At 61.9% G+C, this 18,577-nt stretch overlaps 2 protein-coding genes across 2 annotated transcripts in view; both read left to right on the top strand.

Moving 5' to 3' along the window:
* ARHGEF11 (Rho guanine nucleotide exchange factor 11) lies at positions 1-18,519 on the top strand (the record flags this gene model as incomplete). Its single annotated transcript, XM_021376611.1, is given in 37 exon segments — positions 1-27; positions 5,538-5,629; positions 6,002-6,100; positions 7,086-7,135; positions 7,219-7,276; positions 7,518-7,696; positions 7,793-7,864; positions 8,201-8,320; positions 8,547-8,601; positions 8,693-8,769; positions 9,247-9,384; positions 9,519-9,593; positions 9,985-10,086; positions 10,462-10,560; positions 11,102-11,144; positions 11,236-11,332; positions 11,413-11,535; positions 11,741-11,764; positions 12,134-12,278; positions 12,388-12,505; positions 12,976-13,005; positions 13,245-13,374; positions 13,502-13,681; positions 14,082-14,129; positions 14,645-14,832; positions 14,933-15,079; positions 15,364-15,443; positions 15,690-15,815; positions 15,910-16,027; positions 16,254-16,432; positions 16,512-16,587; positions 16,754-16,921; positions 17,027-17,114; positions 17,218-17,319; positions 17,524-17,606; positions 17,684-17,890; positions 17,973-18,519. Coding segments are annotated over 37 exon segments (4,192 nt in total), but the record flags the coding sequence as incomplete, so codon positions are not given.
* The window catches only part of LOC110388003 (feather keratin 2-like), a 906,242-nt gene that overhangs the window by 394,721 nt on the left and 492,944 nt on the right, over positions 1-18,577 (top strand). The window lies entirely within an intron of this gene.

Here is an 18,577-nt window from a genome sequence, read left to right on the forward strand (position 1 = left end):
GAGGCCGCCGCAGGCCGCCCCCGACAGGTACGGGCGGGACGCGGGGACGGAGGGCCTCGCTTCGGCCGGGCCCCGCTGCCACATAGCGGCCCTGTGGCCGGATGGGGGGGGGGTCCTGGGGGTGTGGGGGGACACCGTGGGGCACCGGCCCCCGGGAGGACCGCGGTGCTGGGCGCTGGGGCTGAGTGGACGCAGTGGTGCTGGGCGCTGGCGTGGGGTTGGGTGCCGTGTGCTGTCCCCTCGGTGTGTCCCCGCGCCCCTCGGTGTGTCCCGCTGCTGAGTTCCGTCTGCTTGCAGGGAGGCGTTGGGTTATTTTTAATGAATGCTCGCTGATAGATGAAGTGCCCACAGCGCGGCCGCTGCTCCCCCCGGGGCTGAACCATGCCCCCCACAGAGCCCTTCGTTGGGTCCCCAAAGCCCTTCGAGGGGTGGCCGAGGTGCTGCAGTGGCCCCTGAATGGGGACCCCGAAAAGATGCATTCAGCCTCAAGCATCAGCGGGTTCATATTGGAAACCGTGGCCCGAAGGAGCAGGGAGCAGCGCTGCACCAACGCTGTCGAATATCTCTCGGCTGGTGCGTGGTCCAGGTGGGAGAGGGGATGGGGATGGTGCAGCACAGAGGGCGCAGGGCACTACCCCTCCATCGGGTATTTGGGCGTTGGGATCAGGCTGCAGTCTGTGGGGAGCCCTCACTGGGTGTCCGTGCTCCTGCGCTTGGCTCTGAACCCATCGTGCCACCCAGCTCGTCCGTCCCTCGCTTTGTGGCTGCGGTTTGGGGCACTCGGTGCCGGGGAAGCAGCACAGCAGGCAGCACACTTGGGTGCTCCTCGTTGTACCGTGCCTGGTGCTCGGGGCACCCCATGGGTAGGATAAACTGAGGGCTTCTGCCTCTGGGACGTGGCGTGGCTGCAGAACCTCCTGCCAGGCTCTTCCTCGGGCTCATGGCGACGAGGCCGGGATCAGAGCTGGAGGTGCTGCGTGCTGTGACCCAGAGCGGGCACCGGGCATTGGTACGGGGCTTAATGCCTCTTGCTGCTCCCTAAATAGCCTCCGTCCCTCCGCTCCGTAAGATCAGCAGCCTCAAGTGCCCCGGGAGCTGTTCTCCAGCACAAAAGCAACCTGAAAATGGGTGAAACGGTGTGAAATCGAGGACTTTCTCCCTCTGGCTTGCTGGCGAGGGGCGGCCTCAAGGTGGGCGCAGGGAAAGGGCCCACCCACGGGCAGGGGATGCGCGAGGGTGATGGTGCTCGGTCTCTGCTCTGCAACCTCCGGCCTCGACCTGTGGGAGCCGTTCCCTGCGCTGCTCCTTGCAGCTCCTCGTGCTGCGCTGACGGAACGACGCTGCAGGGCGTGCGCGGTGTGGGAGGGCAGGGAGAAAGCGTCCCCGCAGGGCAGTGGTTCTGTGCCTCCCTCGCCGCCTCGCACCTCACGCCGTTTTCTGGGGTGAACCACTTGGGTTTGTCGGGGCCAAGCGGCACCGTGGGCGCTCCCAGCAGAGCCGCATGGGAACGGTATTTCCTTCACAGGAGCCCGGAGCCTGGCTTTGCCTTCCCTGTCTGCCGCCCTCCGCACTCCCATGCCGCGGGCAGGGAGGGGAAGGATGACAGACGCTTCTCCCAGCAGAGTTGGTGGGAGGAGAGGGCTGGATGGGTGCGGGCTCGCTCAGCGCCGCTGGCAGCACTAACGCTGCGCGGCCTTTGTGGAGCACAGTTCATGTGCAAAGCGTTTCGTTAAGGCACAAATACTCATCTCCACAGCCCCTCGTGCAGCTCTTGAGCAACGGGAGCTCCCCGGGCGCTCTGCTCCCAGCCCCTGCCCTGCTTGGCACAGCTGGCCCGGCTCGAGGCGTCCCCGCCGTACCCCTGCAGCGTCCCCACCATGTCCAGGTCCCCACCAGAAGGACCAGGACCCGCCTGCAGGCCGTGGCCAAGGTCTCACCCCTCTGGCGTCCCCCTCTGGCTCACCCCGTTGGTGTCACCGTCACCAAAGTCCCCACCTCGCCACGTTCAGGCTCCCCGCAGGGAACGGGCATTACCAAAATTCACAGCGCGCCGTTAGGAATGGAGTCTGCCGTGCCGTTAAGTAACCGGGGCCGCTGCTGCGCTCGCGTTAATTTTTTTCTTTTTTTCCCCCCCGTTTAATTAAAAACCTGAATTTAAACAAAGCTCCCGCAGAATCCCGTCTGCTGCAGCAAGGTCGCTGCAGGAACCCGGGGATTTAAGTTCGGTTTGCCTTGCCGTGGACGTGGGGGCTTTTGCGTCTGATTTCCAAAAGGAAAACTGACACCCGTGGGCCACGCTTTGCTTTGCTTTGCTCTTCTCCCTCGGATGTAAGAGCAGCAAGAAGGAAACAAACAGGTTGGCGGCTGAAAACCCCGGTGAGGTCGGAGGGCTCCCGCGTGGGCATCGCGGTGCAACGGGGCCGTGCACCCGGTTTTGTTGGCTTCCCCTTCCAGGGCTCGTTGTGCCCCGTGCACCAGCAGCGCCGGGCTCTGCTGCTTGTCACACCGCAGCCCCGTGCTGGGAACGTGGCACCGCTCCGTGCCCGACCCACGGCGATGCGATGCGACGGGATGGGATGCACGCATGCCGGGCCGACACCGTCCCCCCGTGCCACACCGCGGGGAGGGGGAAGGAGAGGAAGTTGAATCATTTTTAGCTGAAATTCCTTCCTTCCTTCCTTCCTGCCCCAGAATATCGGGAGGGGAAGGGCTGCGCGGCTCGGTGGGGCCGCGGGATGCAGCGGGGAGCTCCGATCAGCGCGGCATCACGGCGCGCCACGAGCATCCCCGTTCCCTTTCCAACTTGGGGGTTTTTTTTCTTTTCCCCCCATCCCTCCCCCCCCCCCCAGCCATCCCACTGAGATGTCCGATTCCGAGTGGTGTTTTTTTCCTCTTTTATCCCCTGTTTATTTATATTGTTGGTAGCTCCCGTCCCGCTCTGGCCAGGCAGCGTGCCGTGCCGACGTGTCTGACGTCGGTGTCCCCGGGAGGGGACTGCGGGGAGCAGCCATTTGGAGACAGGGAAGGAAAAAAAAAAAAGATCCCAGCCCGGAGCCAGCAGCTGCACGGCGCTGCCTGCGGCCTGACCCACTTTGAGGGTTTGATCCTGTTTCTCTCTTAATCGTTTAATTGTGGCGTTTGCTCTGCGTGGGCAGCGCTCGTTGGGCCGGGGGTGTTTGCTCTTTAGTGTGCGTGATGAGTTTTTTTCCCACCCTTTTTTTCCCTTCCCCCCCCCCCACATTTTCAAGCTGAATTGCCCACAGCGCCCTGTCCCGTGGGAAGAAGAGTGCTGCCCTAGGAAAGAGCTGGGTGATGCTGGCGGTGCCCGCTTCCTCCTGGATGCTGGGGTGCCGCTATGGGGACAAAGCATCTCCAGCCTGCTAACACGGGGACATCCCGCCCCGAAGATGATAACTGAGCTAAAAATAACCAGCGCTGGGGAAAATAACGTCAGTCCAGGAGTGGGACTTGCCCCGGGTGCGGCGGAGCGTGGGACACTGGGCCAGGGCCGGTTGGAGTCTGGCAGCCGTGGGGCTGCAATGAGTCAGGCCCCTCTGTGAGTCAGCCCCGAGACCGCGGAATTTGGGGCCTGGAGGGCTCCGGAGTGAAATCTTTGAGGAAAACCCGAGGGCTGATGGTTCTGCGGTCGCGGATTTAGGAGGTGATGTCTTCCCCAGCACTGGGCCAGCAGTGCTCGTTGGTGTACCCGGCCGCCCGTCACCCCCGGGGCGAGCATCTGCACGGCCCCCGAATCGCGGAGAAATGCACCCAAAAGAGAAATCCCAGCGCCGCTGCAACCTGGCTCGGGGTTGAGCCTTTGGTTCAGAACAGGCGTGGTTTGGCTCCCCGTAAGTCAATTAGGAAGAAGCTTATGCAAAGCCGAATTAAACTACTCTTTTAGACGGAAATAAGCCGGCGCTGGCCCGGCGGCCGCGCGTTGTCCGGGAAGGGTCCAGCTGTGAGCTCGGTGCACCGGGCTCCGTGCGGCTCTGGATGCCGGGCTCATGGCACAGGGCTCATGGCACAGCCCCACTGGGGTCTCTGCATACGAGGTGATGCTGAAAGAGCCGATCCCGACGTGGCCCGGATAAAGGCACCTCCTGCCCCGTGCCCGCCCGCTGTTAATCCCGTGGGTAATCCCAGGGGTAATCCTGGGGGTAATCCTGATGGGTAATCGCACCGGGATCACGTCGGTGTCGTGCCCCTGCGTCTCCAGCCTACAAATGTGCCCGGGTTCCATCCTGTCAAGGTCCTTCTGATTGCAACCCCTTTTCCTCCAGTGAGGATTGAGTGGATCAGCGGCTGTGCTCGATGGCTGCGTGTACAGGGCTGGAGTTAGCATGGCCCCAGCAGCCCCCAGTGAGACGCTTCCTAATGCCCAGTGCCTGCGGGGAGCTGGTTCTGTGCCACAGCCCCGTGGCACCGGGGCAGGAGGAGAGTGCTGATCCCATGGAAAGGGGTGAATTACTCAATGCCTGTAATTGTGGTTTCGGAGCTGTTGAGTCTTGGAAACTGGCAGCGGGGCTCTCGGGCTGGCCCTGGCTCTGACTTTGATCCCGTGGGGGTTTGGGCGGTGCAGGGACCCCGCTGGGTGCCCCCAGAGTGGCAGCAGAGGGTCCTGGGGTGCCTTGCCTTCGTGGAGGTTGCTTGTCCTGCAGGATGCAGGGCGGCAGCGTGGAGTTTGGCTGTGCCGTGTGTCCCTCTGTCTCTTGATCTGTTTGTCTCCTCTTTCCCCCTTCCTGCACCGCTGTCCTTCTGGGTCTTGTGCCATCTCCATTGGGGTCTGTGCTCTGCTGGCAGCAGAGCGGGCAGCAAAAGGCAGCGCCTGCCCAGGTAAGCGGGGTCGGGGCTGCCTGAACTCGCACGCTGCACCCTCGCTTCACTGCAGCCCTTGGGGGCAGGGCACAGACCAGTGGCTGCTCCTGCCAGTGGTGCTGCGGCCCCAGCATCACTCTCCTGGTGCTCTGGGACTCCCGACTCCAGCATGGCCCTGCAGCGCTGGCAGAAGCAGGGATGGGGAAGCAGCTGTGCACCTATTTGGGGATGGAGGCAGTGTCTGGGACCCCTCCTTCTGCTTCCATCCCTCCAGCACCAGGCGAGGGGATGCGCTGCATCCCTGCACAATGCCCCTAAGTCCTCAGGCAGCTTGTCTATCCTATACCCTGCTGCGGGACCACGAGGCTCAGCGAGGGGTGAAACATCAGCGAATCGTCTGCCGTCTGTCCGTCTGTCCGTCCATCTCTCTTCCATCCCTCGCAGCTTCCTCCCTCCCCCTTCTGCCATCAGCCCCTTTGCAGCCTGCCGAGCCCTGCGGCTGCGTGCGCTGCATGACGCACCTGTCCCCTGCCTGTCCCCTGCGCTGCTCTCCCTGACCCCCCCCACCCCCCGAGCATCCCTTGGGGCTGGGATGGGAGAAGCGCTTTCCCAAGGGGCAGGTGGGTGCCAGCTGCCGGTGCTTCCCCGCATTGGGGAGGAGAAGCCAGGTCCCAGAGGTGACTGGGGACTGCTCCGTCAGCCCGACCGCGCTCTCCCTGCAGGTTGAGCAGCCTGTCTTCCCTGGGCGATTCGTCTTCAGAGCGGAGATCTCCCGGGCACCGCCGCCAGCCTTCTGATTCCTCCGAGACCACAGGTGGGTTCTTGCAATCGAGGACAACACTGAGATCCCAGCGTGGGGAGAGAGCCAGCAGCCCCCAGCGATAGCGGCGTTGGGCTGCCTTGCATCCATCCCCAGGGCGTGGATCGGAAGGGGCCCTCAAGACCACAGGCTTCAAACAGCCCTGAAACGTCCCCTGAGCTGGGATGGAGCTGTGGGTGTGGGGTTGGCGCTCCCACGAACCATAACTTCCACCCTGCAACAGGGATGTTCTGGCATTGAAAGGCTGGGGGGGGTACATGGAGGTCCACACTGCAGCCCCGATTGCTGCTGCAGCCCCCAAAATCAGGCATCCTGGCATAGCCATGGCTCAGAGCTTCACTTGCTTCTCCTCCTCTCCCTCCCCAGGTCTGGTCCAGCGCTGCGTCATCATCCAGAAGGACCAGCATGGCTTCGGCTTCACCGTCAGCGGGGACCGCATCGTCCTCGTCCAGTCCGTGCGGCCAGGTGAGAAGGCAGAGGGGGGCCGGGGATACCTCGGGACCCCGGGATGCAGCAGGGTTTGGGGTGTCCCCGGGCAGGGACAGGTTAAGTGGTGCCACGAGTGGGTGGGTGGGGAATTCCCTCCGGCAGCCCTGGGTAAACACACGCCGGCAGCGCACGGCTCTTGGCGCTGTGCTGCAGGAGATGCTGCTGGTTTTGCAGTATAATGACTTTGCGGGGTGGCAGGGCTGGGAGCAGCAATTTAGACAGACAATGAGCTGCTTATTTTACAGCGGATGTTCCCACCTCCTCCCCCTTCCCCCCCCCCACTTCTAGCCCGAAAGCCAGGAAAAATGAGAATATAGGAAAGGGAAAACGCTGTGAGTTTCAAGGGCAGGTTTGCGCTGGGGTTCCTTTCTCCTGCAACAGGAGCTGCGTGGGGAGACCCCTCCATGCCCCTCGCTCCAGGGAGACAGAGATTGGGACAGGGACCTTCCCTGACTACACTGCTTGGCGTGTGGTCACGGGCAGCCACCTCACCCAGGCGTGGAACGACGGGGACGCCCACCTGGGTCACTCACTGCCAATAGTGAGAGCGTTAGAGCCAAAAGAATCCCAGCGATCCCGTGTACTTTCCACTTTTGGAGCTCACTGCTCTGTCTCAGCCCCTTGGCCTGGAGTCGGAGCTCATGGAAACATTTCCTCTCGGTTTTGGCTTGAGGAAAAGATAATTTTCCCTGTATTTCGGCCTCGGTGGCTTTGTTACAGAGCGGAGCAGGGAGACGAGCAGAGCAGCGCTGCTGCTGGGCCCCTGTCCGTTGTTTGGATGCACGTGGTGCTCTGGGATGTGTAGGAGTCACGATGGATGCTGGGACCTGGGTCTGGCCAGGAATGGGAAGGGCTGGGTTGTGTCTGCCTGAGCAGCACAGCGGCTATTTGGGCTGGAAGGTGGTGTCTGCATTGTGCTGCACAGCCCTTCCTGATGTCCGTTTGTCTGTCTGTCCTGCAGGAGGAGCAGCCATGAAGGCCGGGGTGCAGGAGGGGGACCGCATAGTCAAGGTGAGCATCGTGGTCCCCACCACCACACCCTGCCACTGTGTCCCCAGCTGATGCCCCTCCTCTCCTCTCCTCCCCTCTGCCAGGTGAACGGCACCATGGTGACCAACAGCTCCCACCTCGAGGTGGTGAAGTTGATCAAGTGTGAGTATGGCCAGAAACTGGCACAGCTCTGAGCTCGGCGTGGGCTGGGGGCAGAGCTTTCCCTTTTTTGCTCCTGGGGACGAGGCTACAGCTGGGGAGGGACAGCATCATGCCCAAGGGCAGGGCTTGGTTCTTGGGAGAAGATGAGGAAGTCTGTCTCAGTCCTCCACAGCCTGATGTTTCAGGGAGCGAATAACAGGAGCTTTTCTTTCCCTTCCCTTCCACACCTGGATGTCCTCAGCTGGTGCCTACGTGGCCCTGACTCTCCTGGGCTCCCCACCGCCGTCGGTGGGGCTCTCCAACTCCCAGCAAGACGTGAGCACGGCAGGGGCACCCCGCAATGCCCCTGCCTGCCCCCCACCACCTCCACCCCCACCGCTCCCCCCGCCGCAGCGCATCACTGGCCCCAAGCCCTTGCAGGTAACGCATCCTGCCCACCCTGCCCGCTGCCTCCCTGCAGGCTGCACTGCGTTGTGGGCAGAGCTCAACCTGCCTCGTGTCCACCCTACATTGCAGGACCCCGAGGTTCAGAAGCACGCAACGCAGATTCTCCGGAACATGCTGCGGCAGGAGGAGGCAGAACTGCAGGTACGGCGCTTCTCCTCCTCCAAGAGTGACTCCTGGGCTGGGCTGTCCCTTGCCTGAGCTGATGGGCACCGGGAGCAGTTCAGCTCTCAACCCTTCTCTCCTGCTCATGATGTCCAGTCAGCGGGCTCTCGCAGCAGTCCATAGCATCCCAGCCAAACTGTGCTGGTAGCTGGGGGAGATGTGAAACATTTGGGTGCTGTCTGGCCCGGGGGAGCTCTTGTTGCACACATCATCCCATCGAGCCACGCAGCAGCTGTGTCTTTGCCCCCTAACCATGAGCAGCAGGACAGGCTGATGGGTTTAGGGCCTCTGTGAGCATCCTCATCTCTCACTCAGCGCTTCTACGAGGCGTACAACCGCAACCCCGGCACTGTGGTGGGGGAGCAGATCGAGGGAGCGCGCCGGCGGGTCAGCCAGCTGCAGCTCAAAATCCGCCAGGAGACCAGCGGCTCCATGGTAAGCGAGGGGCACAGGTTCTGTGGGGAATTATTAGGCTTAAAGTGTCCTGGGCTCCCTCTGGAGCTGAGGGAGCGTGGCCGTGCAGGGTGCTGGCGTTCCTGGTTTCCCACTTTCGCTGCGGTGGGTGGGAGCTCCTGCATCTGGGTGTCCTCTTGCTCCATGCCAGGGTGTCTCCCTGTGCTGGGTGACATCCCACTGGTCCCACATTCCCCTTGCCTTATAGGATTCGGGGCGGCTGTGCAGTGACTCCGGCGTGGCCATGTTCAGGGCAGCAGAAGGTGAGCGGTGCTGGCAGTTTGCAGCTTCCTCACTTCCCAGTGTGCCCAGGGCAGTCCTGAACATGCAGCTTCGCCTCTCCTCTGTTCCCAGGCCGCCTCTCACTGGATTCTCAGGACGGTGACAGCGGGTTGGAATCAGGCACGGAGCGATTCCCCTCTGTCAGCGAGGTGAGAGCACAGCCCAGCTCAGCTGGGCCCCAGCAGCAGTGGGAGAAAGTGTAATTTAAAACTAAATGTCACCTGGGGCGGCTGAAAACAACAGCAGGGCACAGTTGGAGGGGTCTTTGAACCATTAGGAGCCAAGGACCTGGCATTGCCGTTGTAATTACTTGCTTACCTTCTGAACAAGCTGAATTTCTTGACACTCAGAGCTGAGATTGCAGTGCTTGGGCTTGCAGTGCGTATCCTGACATTGCTGACCCAGAAATGAGGGCTCCCCAGGCTTATGCTTCCAATCTTAAAGTGCTTCCCATAGCCCTGTAGGTTTTACGTGGTTTCCAAGTTCTCTGTGCCCATTGAGGACGTGGCCTTCACTGCCTCAAAGCTTCAAACTGCTCTCGAGGCAGCCCTAAGCGTTCCTGCCGGGCAGGCGAGAGCCATTCCCAGCCCATTCCCCTCCGACACCTTCACTGTCACCCCGAGCAGATCTCCCTGAACCGCAACTCCGTCCTCTCTGACCACGGCCTGGACAGCCCACGCACCTCCCCGGTCATCACCGCCCGCCTCTTCCAGCACCACCGCCGGCAGGGCTCCGATACCACCTTCGCCCCTACCACTGAGCAGGTAGGATGGGATCGGTGCTGGCCCTGGGCACACAGCATCAGCCAACGTGGCGGGGTGATGATGGCACGTCGAGTGTCCCCCACATTCCCTGAAGCCGGCGCCCAGCTCCTAGCGCTGTCCCCCGTCTCCTGCAGGGATCAGAACGCACGGGACGACCTCTCATCATCGGGCCAGAGGAGGATTACGATCCGGGATATTTCAACAACGAGGTAGTGGCACCAAGCTGCTCTTGGCTCTCGTCCCATCTCTTTGGGGGCAGCTGGCCAAGGTCACGGGACAGGGCTGTCACTCCTCCCATGCTCCTCCCTTTGTGGCTGCGTGCCCTGGCACCCAGGAAGCAGTGGCATTTAGAAATCGTCCCGAGGAGGAAGCTGTCCAGTGACCTCATCTGCATCTGTCATCCCAGTCCGTGCCGAGAGCATTCCTGGATGACAGCTGTCACCAGCCTGGCCACCACCGTGGTGGGGATGGGGATGTCCTGGGTTGGGCTGGTGGGAAATGGGGAGCAGGGGCTGGAGCTTCACCAGGGGTGCACCACGGGGCTCTAGACAAGTCGGTTCCCTTCTTTCCTAACCAACGCTTCTCCTTTGGGCCCCGCAGTGCGACTCCCTCTTCCAGGACCTGGGCAAGCTGAAGTCCCGACCAGCACACCTGGGAGTCTTCCTGCGCTACATATTCTCCCAGGCAGATCCCAGCCCCCTGGTAAGATCTGGAGGCAGCAAGCTGGGAGAAGTGCCAGTGGGGCGGTGTATCCGTGCCTTCCCCACATCCCTGGGGCGTGCGGGTGCCGCTGGTTTGCTGAGCACGTTGCCGAGGTGCAGGCTCTGGGTGTGGGGCTCAGGCAGCTGCTGGCAGCCGTGTCCCCAGCTGTGCTGCAGTGAGGGAAGCCCAGTGTAGGGTTACACGTCCTCCCCTTCCTCCCAGGCGTGACGCGGGGAGGGCGCTGCCCTCCCAGACCCCCACGGTCGTTTCCTGTTTCATGGCCGTCTGGCCGCTGCTCTATTGGATGTTTTCACCTTCCTGCTTCTAAACCTTCCTCCTTCTTCGCTGCCCACCTCTGGTCTCCCCTCCTTGCAGCTCTTCTACTTATGCGCAGACGTTTGCCAGCAGACGACGGCAAAGGATTCCCGGGGCTTGGGGAAGGATATCTGGAACATCTTCTTGGACAGGAACGCGGTGAGGGCAGAGGCTGTGTGCCTGCGCCGGGGTCCGTGCGTCTGCAGGGGGTGGGAGGGGGAACCACAGCTGGAAAGCCAGCATCGTGCTTCAGTGTCGTGTCCTTTGCGTGAGGGTCTTTTTTTAACGGTGTTTTTTTGCCACTGACAGTGCTTTGCTGATGCTGGTTCCTCTGCTTCGGTGCAAATTGCGTAAAGCATTGCCCAGGCGTTGCACAACGGCACCCAGCAGCTCGGAGCAGGGGTCATAGAGGCAGGGCTGAGGCTCAGGCTCTGCCCCCTGTTCCTGGGGCACCTATTGCTTGGAGAGAGCACGCTGCTCCAGAGGGGTTTGTGTTCTGGGTGCTGTGATGAGTGCAAAAAGTGCACCGGGAGTGTAAGACTCCCAGCTTTCACGCCCCCCAGCTGCAGAAATGCCAAACAGTGACGGTGCAGGAGCACAGGGCACCCTCACCCTGCAGCTCAGAGCTGTGTGAGCGTGGCTTTGGCATGCATGTTGTGCCCCAGGCTCCTTCACACACTGTGTTGTGTTCCCTCCGCAGCCTCTCCGTGTGAAAGTGTCGGAGCAGCTTCTGGCTGAGATTGGTGAGTGAGGAGCGTTCAGGGGCTGCCAGAAGGTCCTCGTTGCACTTTCCTGCATGGCTGGTGACACTGCCTGTCCTCTTTTGTCACCCAGAGGCTCGCCTGCGGAATGGGGACGATGTCCGAGCTGCCCTCTTCGAAGCTCAGGAGATGGTGATGCCTGAGATACAGGAGCAGATCCAAGACTACAGGTGATGGTGGGATGGGCACCCCACAGAGCTCGGCGTGCCTCCCCCCGTGCTTCACGGCACTGACCCCCATGTGCCCACAGAACAAAGCGCACCATGGGCCTGGGGAGCCTATATGGGGAGAACGACCTCCTGGACCTGGATGGGGACCCGCAGAAGGAGCGGCAAGTGGCCGAGAAGCAGCTGGCACAACTGGGTGACATCCTGTGAGTGTGGGCTGCCTGGTCCTGCCAGCTCCCCAGCATGCTGGTTGAGGTTGGGAAGGAGAATGTGGAGCAGGTGCTGGTGGGAGGGGTGGGAGAAAGGGGCCGCTGGGGGCACGGAGGGAGCACCCTGCCCGGGGACGGCTCCCTGGGGCTGAGCAGAGGAACCCAAACAAGCTCTTTTATTCCTCCCCATCTCTCTCTGCAGGTCAAAATATGAAGAGGACAGGAGGTGAGTGACCCTCAGCCATGGCAAGCATGCACCCAGATGTGACTGCGTTGCAGTTGTTGACTAAGGAGGGGAAAGGGGGGTTCAGAGAGGAGGTGCTGGAGCACCCCCTTCCCATGCTGGCCTGCAGCACCTCGTCCCAGCGTCAGCTTTATCCCTGGGGGCTGTCAGGATGTCAGGCCCTGGGGAAGGAGTGGCCCCAACTCACCCCCTTGAAGGCTGCTGCCTTTCTGCCCTCCTTGTCCCTACCCTGGTGTCCCCTGGCCAGGGAGGAGCGGTCCCTTCTGTCACCTCAGACCCCACAGGATGTCTCGGCTCTATTTTCACCCTGTCCTGGTGCCCTGTCTCCACTCACACACTCTTCTCTTGCAGTTCCCCCATGGCCTTTGCACTCAGCACATACATGAACCACACTGGCATCCGCAGCCGGGAGCCACGCGTGGCCAGCACCAGTGAGAAGGCCCAGGCCCTCCCGGACAAGGACAAGTGGCTGCCCTTCTTCCCCAAAGCCAAGAAGGTGAGTGGCATCGTAGCTGCTGTCTCCCTGCCCCGCTCCCAGCTCCCTCTGCAACGTGTGGATGGGATGGAGGAAGAGCTGTGGTGCATCACCCACCTTGTGATGCCAGCATTCCTCTCGGGTGTCCCAGCAGAGCAGCAGCACGAAGAAGGACAAGGATGCCATGGAAGACAAGAAGCGCAACCCCATCCTAAAGTACATTGCGAAGCCCAAAATGTCCCAGAGCAGTGAGTATCGGGATACTCTGGGACACTGAGCCACTCACCTCACTGCTGCCAGGAGATCTACAGCCATCTGCCTTCGGGTGGCCCTTGGGCACCCTCCACCCCATAGCAGGCACTTCTCGTCTGCCACCCAGCCCCCTTTGAAACCTCTTGTCTCAACCTTGCTCCCAAATGGCTTTGAAGGGAGCAAGAGGGGAGCTGAGCTGTGCTCACCCTGAAATTAATCCTCGCTGCCCCATCCTGCAAGCTTGCTGGGTGGGCTGAGATGGTGGAGAGCGTGCAGTGACATGTGTGTGCTCTGACACGTGCGTGCATCTATGCATGTGTGCTCTGACACATGGGTGCGTGTTCCCCCCCCCTCCCCTCCTGCTTTCAGTTCTTACACCATTAGCTCACACGCTCCCTTCTCTGCCTCCTCCGCTGTTGATACCGCAGGATTGATTTGACATCTCATTTTTGTTTTTTCCTTTCAGCATTTCATGTCCCTTTGTCCCCTGTCGAAGGTAAAAGCCCTTTTCTTTTATTTGCCATTCATCTCACGTGCTCAGTTTTGGTTTGTCCCCCCCCCAGCATTGCAGCACCGGGCACTGGACGGGCTGTGGGGTGGGAGGAGGGCTGCCCATGGGCGCACTGGTTGTCCCCAGTGGTGGCCTTGGTGACATCCCATGGTGAGGGCAGCAATGCCACCATCTATCTCCTCCTGCCCACCCTCACCGGGATCGCTCCCTTCTCTTTGCCCCAGCAGTCAAACCCGGCAATGTGAGGAACATTATCCAGCACTTTGAGAACAACCAGCATTACGAGAGCCAGGAACCCGGCTCGCAACGCCTCTCCACCGGCAGCTTCCCGGAGGATCTGCTGGAGGCTGACGGGTAGGAGAGCTTTGGGGGGGGGCAATTCCTGACCTCGGTGGTCTCACGGCGGTTTTGGCCAGAACCCCGTGTTTTCTGCCTGTGCTTTCCTCGGCCTGATGCTCCTGGCTCTGTCTCCCTGCTGCAGGTCTCGTGCCGAGGTCAAGCTGGGCCGCTCGGAGAGCTTGAAAGGCCGCGAAGAGATGAAGAAATCACGGAAAGCAGAAAACGTGCCCCGCTCCCGTAGCGACGTGGACATGGATGCCGCAGCTGAGGCCACCAGGCTTCATCAGTCGGCATCATCCTCCGCCTCCAGCCTGTCCACCAGGTGGGAACTGCCAGCAGAGCTGGTCTAGGAGGGACTGAGGTTCCCTGTGGCCTTCAGGAGGGAGCTGGGACAGTCCAGTGCCTGCCCACGGTGTCTGGGCTCTGCACCTCACCCCTTGAACTGGGATGCTGCCTCCTGGGCAAGCCCTGAGAGTCCAGGCCAAGCCCTGGCCGTGCAGTCCTTACCTGCAGCGCTTCACAGCTGACGTTTGTCATGGGAAACCAGTGAGAATTGGGTTTAATCCACGTTTGTGCCCCAAGCCCTGCATTGCAATGGTTGGCGCTTGCCCCTCATCTCAAGGGATTTGCTCCTGGGAAGTGCTGCGGGGTGCTGTGGTGAGGGGAGGGGGCCCTGCGGGTGCCATGGGGTCTTATGGGTGATGCTTCTGTCCCTCCCCCAGGTCGCTGGAGAATCCCACCCCCCCATACACACCGAAGATGGGACGCAGGTGAGTGGCACGGCTGCTGCTGCCATCGCCTGTACCTCGCTGCCCCGAGCCCGCCGCCACCTCCAGGGCTGGGTCCTACAGAGCAGGAGGGTCACTGTAGAGGGGGCTGGGGGTGTCAGGGGGGATCTTCCTGGCTTCTTGTGGGCCTTGATAGAGCACCAGGGGAAGCGATGCTCAGGGCTGCCCTGGGAGGGAGGGAGGGATGGAGGGAGCCCCAGGAGATGCCTCCACTTGGCACAGTGCTGCGTAATGCCAGCTCCCCGTCCCAGGGGTTAGGGGGCACCTCTGTTCCCTTGTGTCTCACGCAGGAGCTTAATCGACCTATATAGATGGCTGCTGGGGGACCTAGTCTGTTAGCTCAAGAGTCAGAGGCTTGTGCTTCTTGTGCTGAAGGTCCCGGGTTCAAGCCGAAATAGGGCCCAGGTAGATATTGGCTGTGCTGGGAGTGCTGCAGGCGGGCTCACGGGGGGGCTGGGGCTGCAGAGTACTCCCACCGCTGCCTTTCGTCCACCCAGGAGCATCGAGTCACCCAGCCTGGGCTTCGGCGCCGACCCCTTCCTGCCTCACCTGCTGGAGGACGAGCAGGGCCAACTCTCAGACCTGGAGCCTGAGCTGGATGCACAGAACTGGCAGCACACGGTGGGCCGGGAGCTGCTGGCCAGCCTGCCACAGAAGGAGATTGACCGGCAGGAAGTGATCAATGGTGAGGAGCTGGGGGTGGGGAGCTGGGGGTGAGGAGCTGGGGGTCTCTGCTTCTGCAGAGGCATCCCAGGGACACCTCCAACTCCTCTGCCTCTCAACAGAGCTCTTTGCCACGGAGGGGTCTCACCTCCGCATCCTCCGAGTCCTCGACCTCCTCTTCTACCAGCGGATGAGGAAGGAGAGCCTGCTGTCCCGGGAGGAGCTGGCACTGCTCTTCCCCAACCTCCCAGATGTGATTGAAATCCACAGTAAGTTCTTCTTTCCCTTCCCTCTGCCCTGTGAACCTTCCTGCAGTGGTGGCAGAGTGTAGCAGCACTGCCCTGTGCCATGCAGTGACCAGCCTTGCTGGGAACACCATCCTCACCGCTCCAGCCCCATTTCCCTCTGCTGGGAACTCTCCAGAGCCTGTTTTTCCAGGATCTGCCAGTGCCCATGCCTGGGCTGTTTGGTTGTTGCAGACCTTTGTAGCCCACTTTCAGTTTCACTCATGGCAGCAGTCAAAGTTCACTGTGTCTCCCACTTCCTCCTCCAGATTCCCTCTCCGAATCCATGAAGAAGCTCCGGGAAGAAGGACCAATCATCAAGGAAATCGGGGATCTCATGCTGTCCCGGGTAGGGAGGGATGGCTGCTCAGAGGGGACGGGGTGACACCGACCCTGGGGACATCATGTCCTCTAGGAGTGGACAGAGGGGGCTTGTGGTGTCTGTACAAAGGGCAGAGGTGACCTGCGCTGTCCCCCAGTGCTCCTTGCTCTGGGAGCCAGGACATGGGGACAGAGGAGCTCTTGGAGAGCCATGGTGGGGTCCATGTGGGTCAGGTCTGTGGGTGTCTGAGCCCACATCCCCCTGTACCCCCAGTTTGACGGCCTGGCCAAGGAGGAGATCCAGCAGGTCACTGCCGACTTCTGCTCCTACCAATCCATCGCACTGGAGCTTATCAAGACCAAGCAGCGCAAAGAGACCCGTTTCCAGATCTTCATGCAGGTTCGCTCTGCTCTTGGGCTGCTCTTCACTCCACGGCTCTCCTGGCTGCCCCTGCTCACACACCAGGGCCTTCATCCTCTTCCTCCTCCCCTAGGAAGCGGAAAGCAACCCCCAGTGCCGGCGCCTGCAGCTCAAGGACTTGATCATCTCAGAAATGCAACGCCTGACCAAGTACCCATTGCTGCTGGAGAACATCCTCAAGCACACTGAGGGTAGGGGCTGGAGGACTCGTGGCTCTTCTCACCCAGAGCCAATCTCAGGGCTATGAGGAGGGTGTGCTGCTGTCCTGCTGGGATGGGTGGGTGCTGGGGGGACTCCTCCTCCCCTCCATCGGCTCTGGGCTGGCTCCATGTGGGCTCTGGGATGCAGCCATGGGTGTGAGCACTGCTCAGCAACACAGGGCAGCCCCTGCTTCCCCTGACCCACACCCTGCTCCAGCGGGCACCTCGGAGCACGACAAGCTGTGCCGGGCACGAGACCAGTGCCGGGACATCCTCAAGTACGTGAACGAAGCGGTGAAGCAAGCAGAGAACCGGCATCGGCTGGAGGGCTACCAGAAACGCCTGGATGCCACCTCACTGGAGAGGACCAGCAACCCCCTGGCAGCCGAGTTCAAGGTGATCCCAGCTCCTGGGGTCTTGGGGGGGGGTGCTGCCCGGTGCCAGCATGCTCACCGCTGCCCTCTGACTCCCTCAGAGTCTGGACCTCACCTCCCGGCGCATGATCCACGAAGGGCCACTCACCTGGCGTATCAGCAAGGACAAGACCGTGGGTATGGATGTCCCTGCAGGTCCTGCAGGGTCTGGGCCACCTCCAGCCCCGGTGGCATTCTGGGGACCCTCTGAGGCTGTGCCAGCTGGAGATGCGGTGTCCTCAGGGCCATCCTTCCTGGACTGTGAGCTCAATGCCGAGCCTCTTCTCTCTGCTCCCCGCTCCAGATCTGCACGTGCTGCTCCTCGAGGACCTCCTGGTGCTGCTACAGAAACAGGATGAGAAACTGGTGCTCAAGTGCCACGGCAAGACGGCTCTGGGCTCCTTGGACAACAAGCAGACCTTCAGCCCCATCCTCAAGCTCAACTCGGTGCTCATCCGCTCCGTGGCCACAGGTAATGAGAGGGGACAGCAGGACCCGGGGGGCGGCAGGGGACCTGTCCTCTGAGTGCGTTCTTGGCCGTACCCTGACCTTCTCCATCTCTCTGTCCCCCGTGCAGATAAACGAGCCTTCTTCATCATCTGCACGTCAGAGCTGGGACCTCAGATCTACGAGCTGGTGGCACTGACGTCCTCCGAGAAGAACACGTAAGGGCTAAAGGGGCGCTGGCGTCGAGGGCAGTGCGTGGCCGGGGGAGGGGGCTCCCCAGTGTGACCCCCCCAGGAGCTGACGGTGCTCTGGGCCGGCCAGGTGGATGGAGGTGCTAGAGGAGGCGGTGCAGAGTGCCATGAGGAATGCCACCTTCCCCCCAAAGCGCCAGATGCCGGAACCCACCCGCATGGCACCCTCGAGGTGAGCAGCTTGGCCTCACTGGGAGCGGGGCTGGAGCCTGCTCTGCGCTGGGTGACGCTGCTGGGTGTCTCCAGCTGGTGGGGCTGGGGACATGGGTTCTCCCTGACGCAGGAACCACTCGCTGGGAAACCCAGAGGTGGCTGCCAGTGCTCCTAGCCCCTTATCACTGCCATCCCCCAGTTTTAACCCCTCTCCATCTCGCAGCCTGGTGTTGCAGGACCCCGACGTCTCCCCCATCCTGTCCCAAGTCAGCAGCTCTGCAGCAGAGGTGGAAGAGAGCTCCTCAGGTGATTCCCCGTGCTCAGTTGCCCATCTGTCCCGGGGGGTCAGGATACAACCCTGAGCTCTCCCCTCTTCCCTGCAGCAGACGACAATCCCACAGAGCTCCTGGGCAGGGAGCAGCCCCCAGCACTGCCGGAGGAGCCCGAGAGCAGCGAGATAGAGGAGGAAGAGCTGCCCACTGGACCCCTGCACACAGAGGTGTCCGATGCTCTCCCAGAGCCCTCCATGCGCCTAGCACTGCCAGTTCCCAGCCCGGCCGAGGGGTTGGCCGAGGCAGCCCTGGAGGATGGTGAGTGGTGCTCAGGGGGAGTGGGGAGGCCCCCCCCATGTGATGTCAACCTCCCCCAACCCTCCTCTTCCCCCTGTCCCAGTGGAGAACCTGCGGCTGCTGATCCTGCGGCGGCTCCTGCCCAGCCGCGACACGGAGCCCGAGGACGACCTGACGCCTACGCCGTCCGTCATCGGGGGTGCCCACACCTGGGACTCGGTGCTTTCCAGCCAGGATTCCGCCTCCCAGGAGGTGCTGGCTGAGCCCCCCAGCGCTGCCGAGGAGCCAAAGCCCCGATCGGGGTGGGAGGAGCAGAGTGAGACGGGTCCAACAGTGTCTGCTGAGGAGCAGAGCAGCTACAAGGTGGTCCGGAAAGGTAAGGGGAGCTGCCAGCCCCCAACCAGGCGGGGGGGGGGGGGGGGGCACCTGGGGGTTTGTTCCTTTCCCTCCCTTTGCTGGGATTTGGGGGTCTCTCTGCATGAGCTTCGGTGGAGCAGAGCTGGGGTGCTGGTGGTGGGCTCTGATGGGTGCTGGTGGTGGGCTGCTAACTGATGCTGGGGTGCTGGTGTTTGGGTGCTGGTGGTGGGGAGCTGATGGGTGCTGGTGCTGAAGCGCTAATTGGTGATGGGATGCTGATTGGTGCTGGTGGTGGGTGCTGGTGGCGGGGCCAGCTCACCCCCTCCCTCTCCTTCCCCCCCCCCCCCCCCC

The sequence above is a fragment of the Numida meleagris genome, chromosome 24, assembly GCF_002078875.1.
Source record: "Numida meleagris isolate 19003 breed g44 Domestic line chromosome 24, NumMel1.0, whole genome shotgun sequence".
NCBI lineage: Eukaryota > Metazoa > Chordata > Aves > Galliformes > Numididae > Numida > Numida meleagris.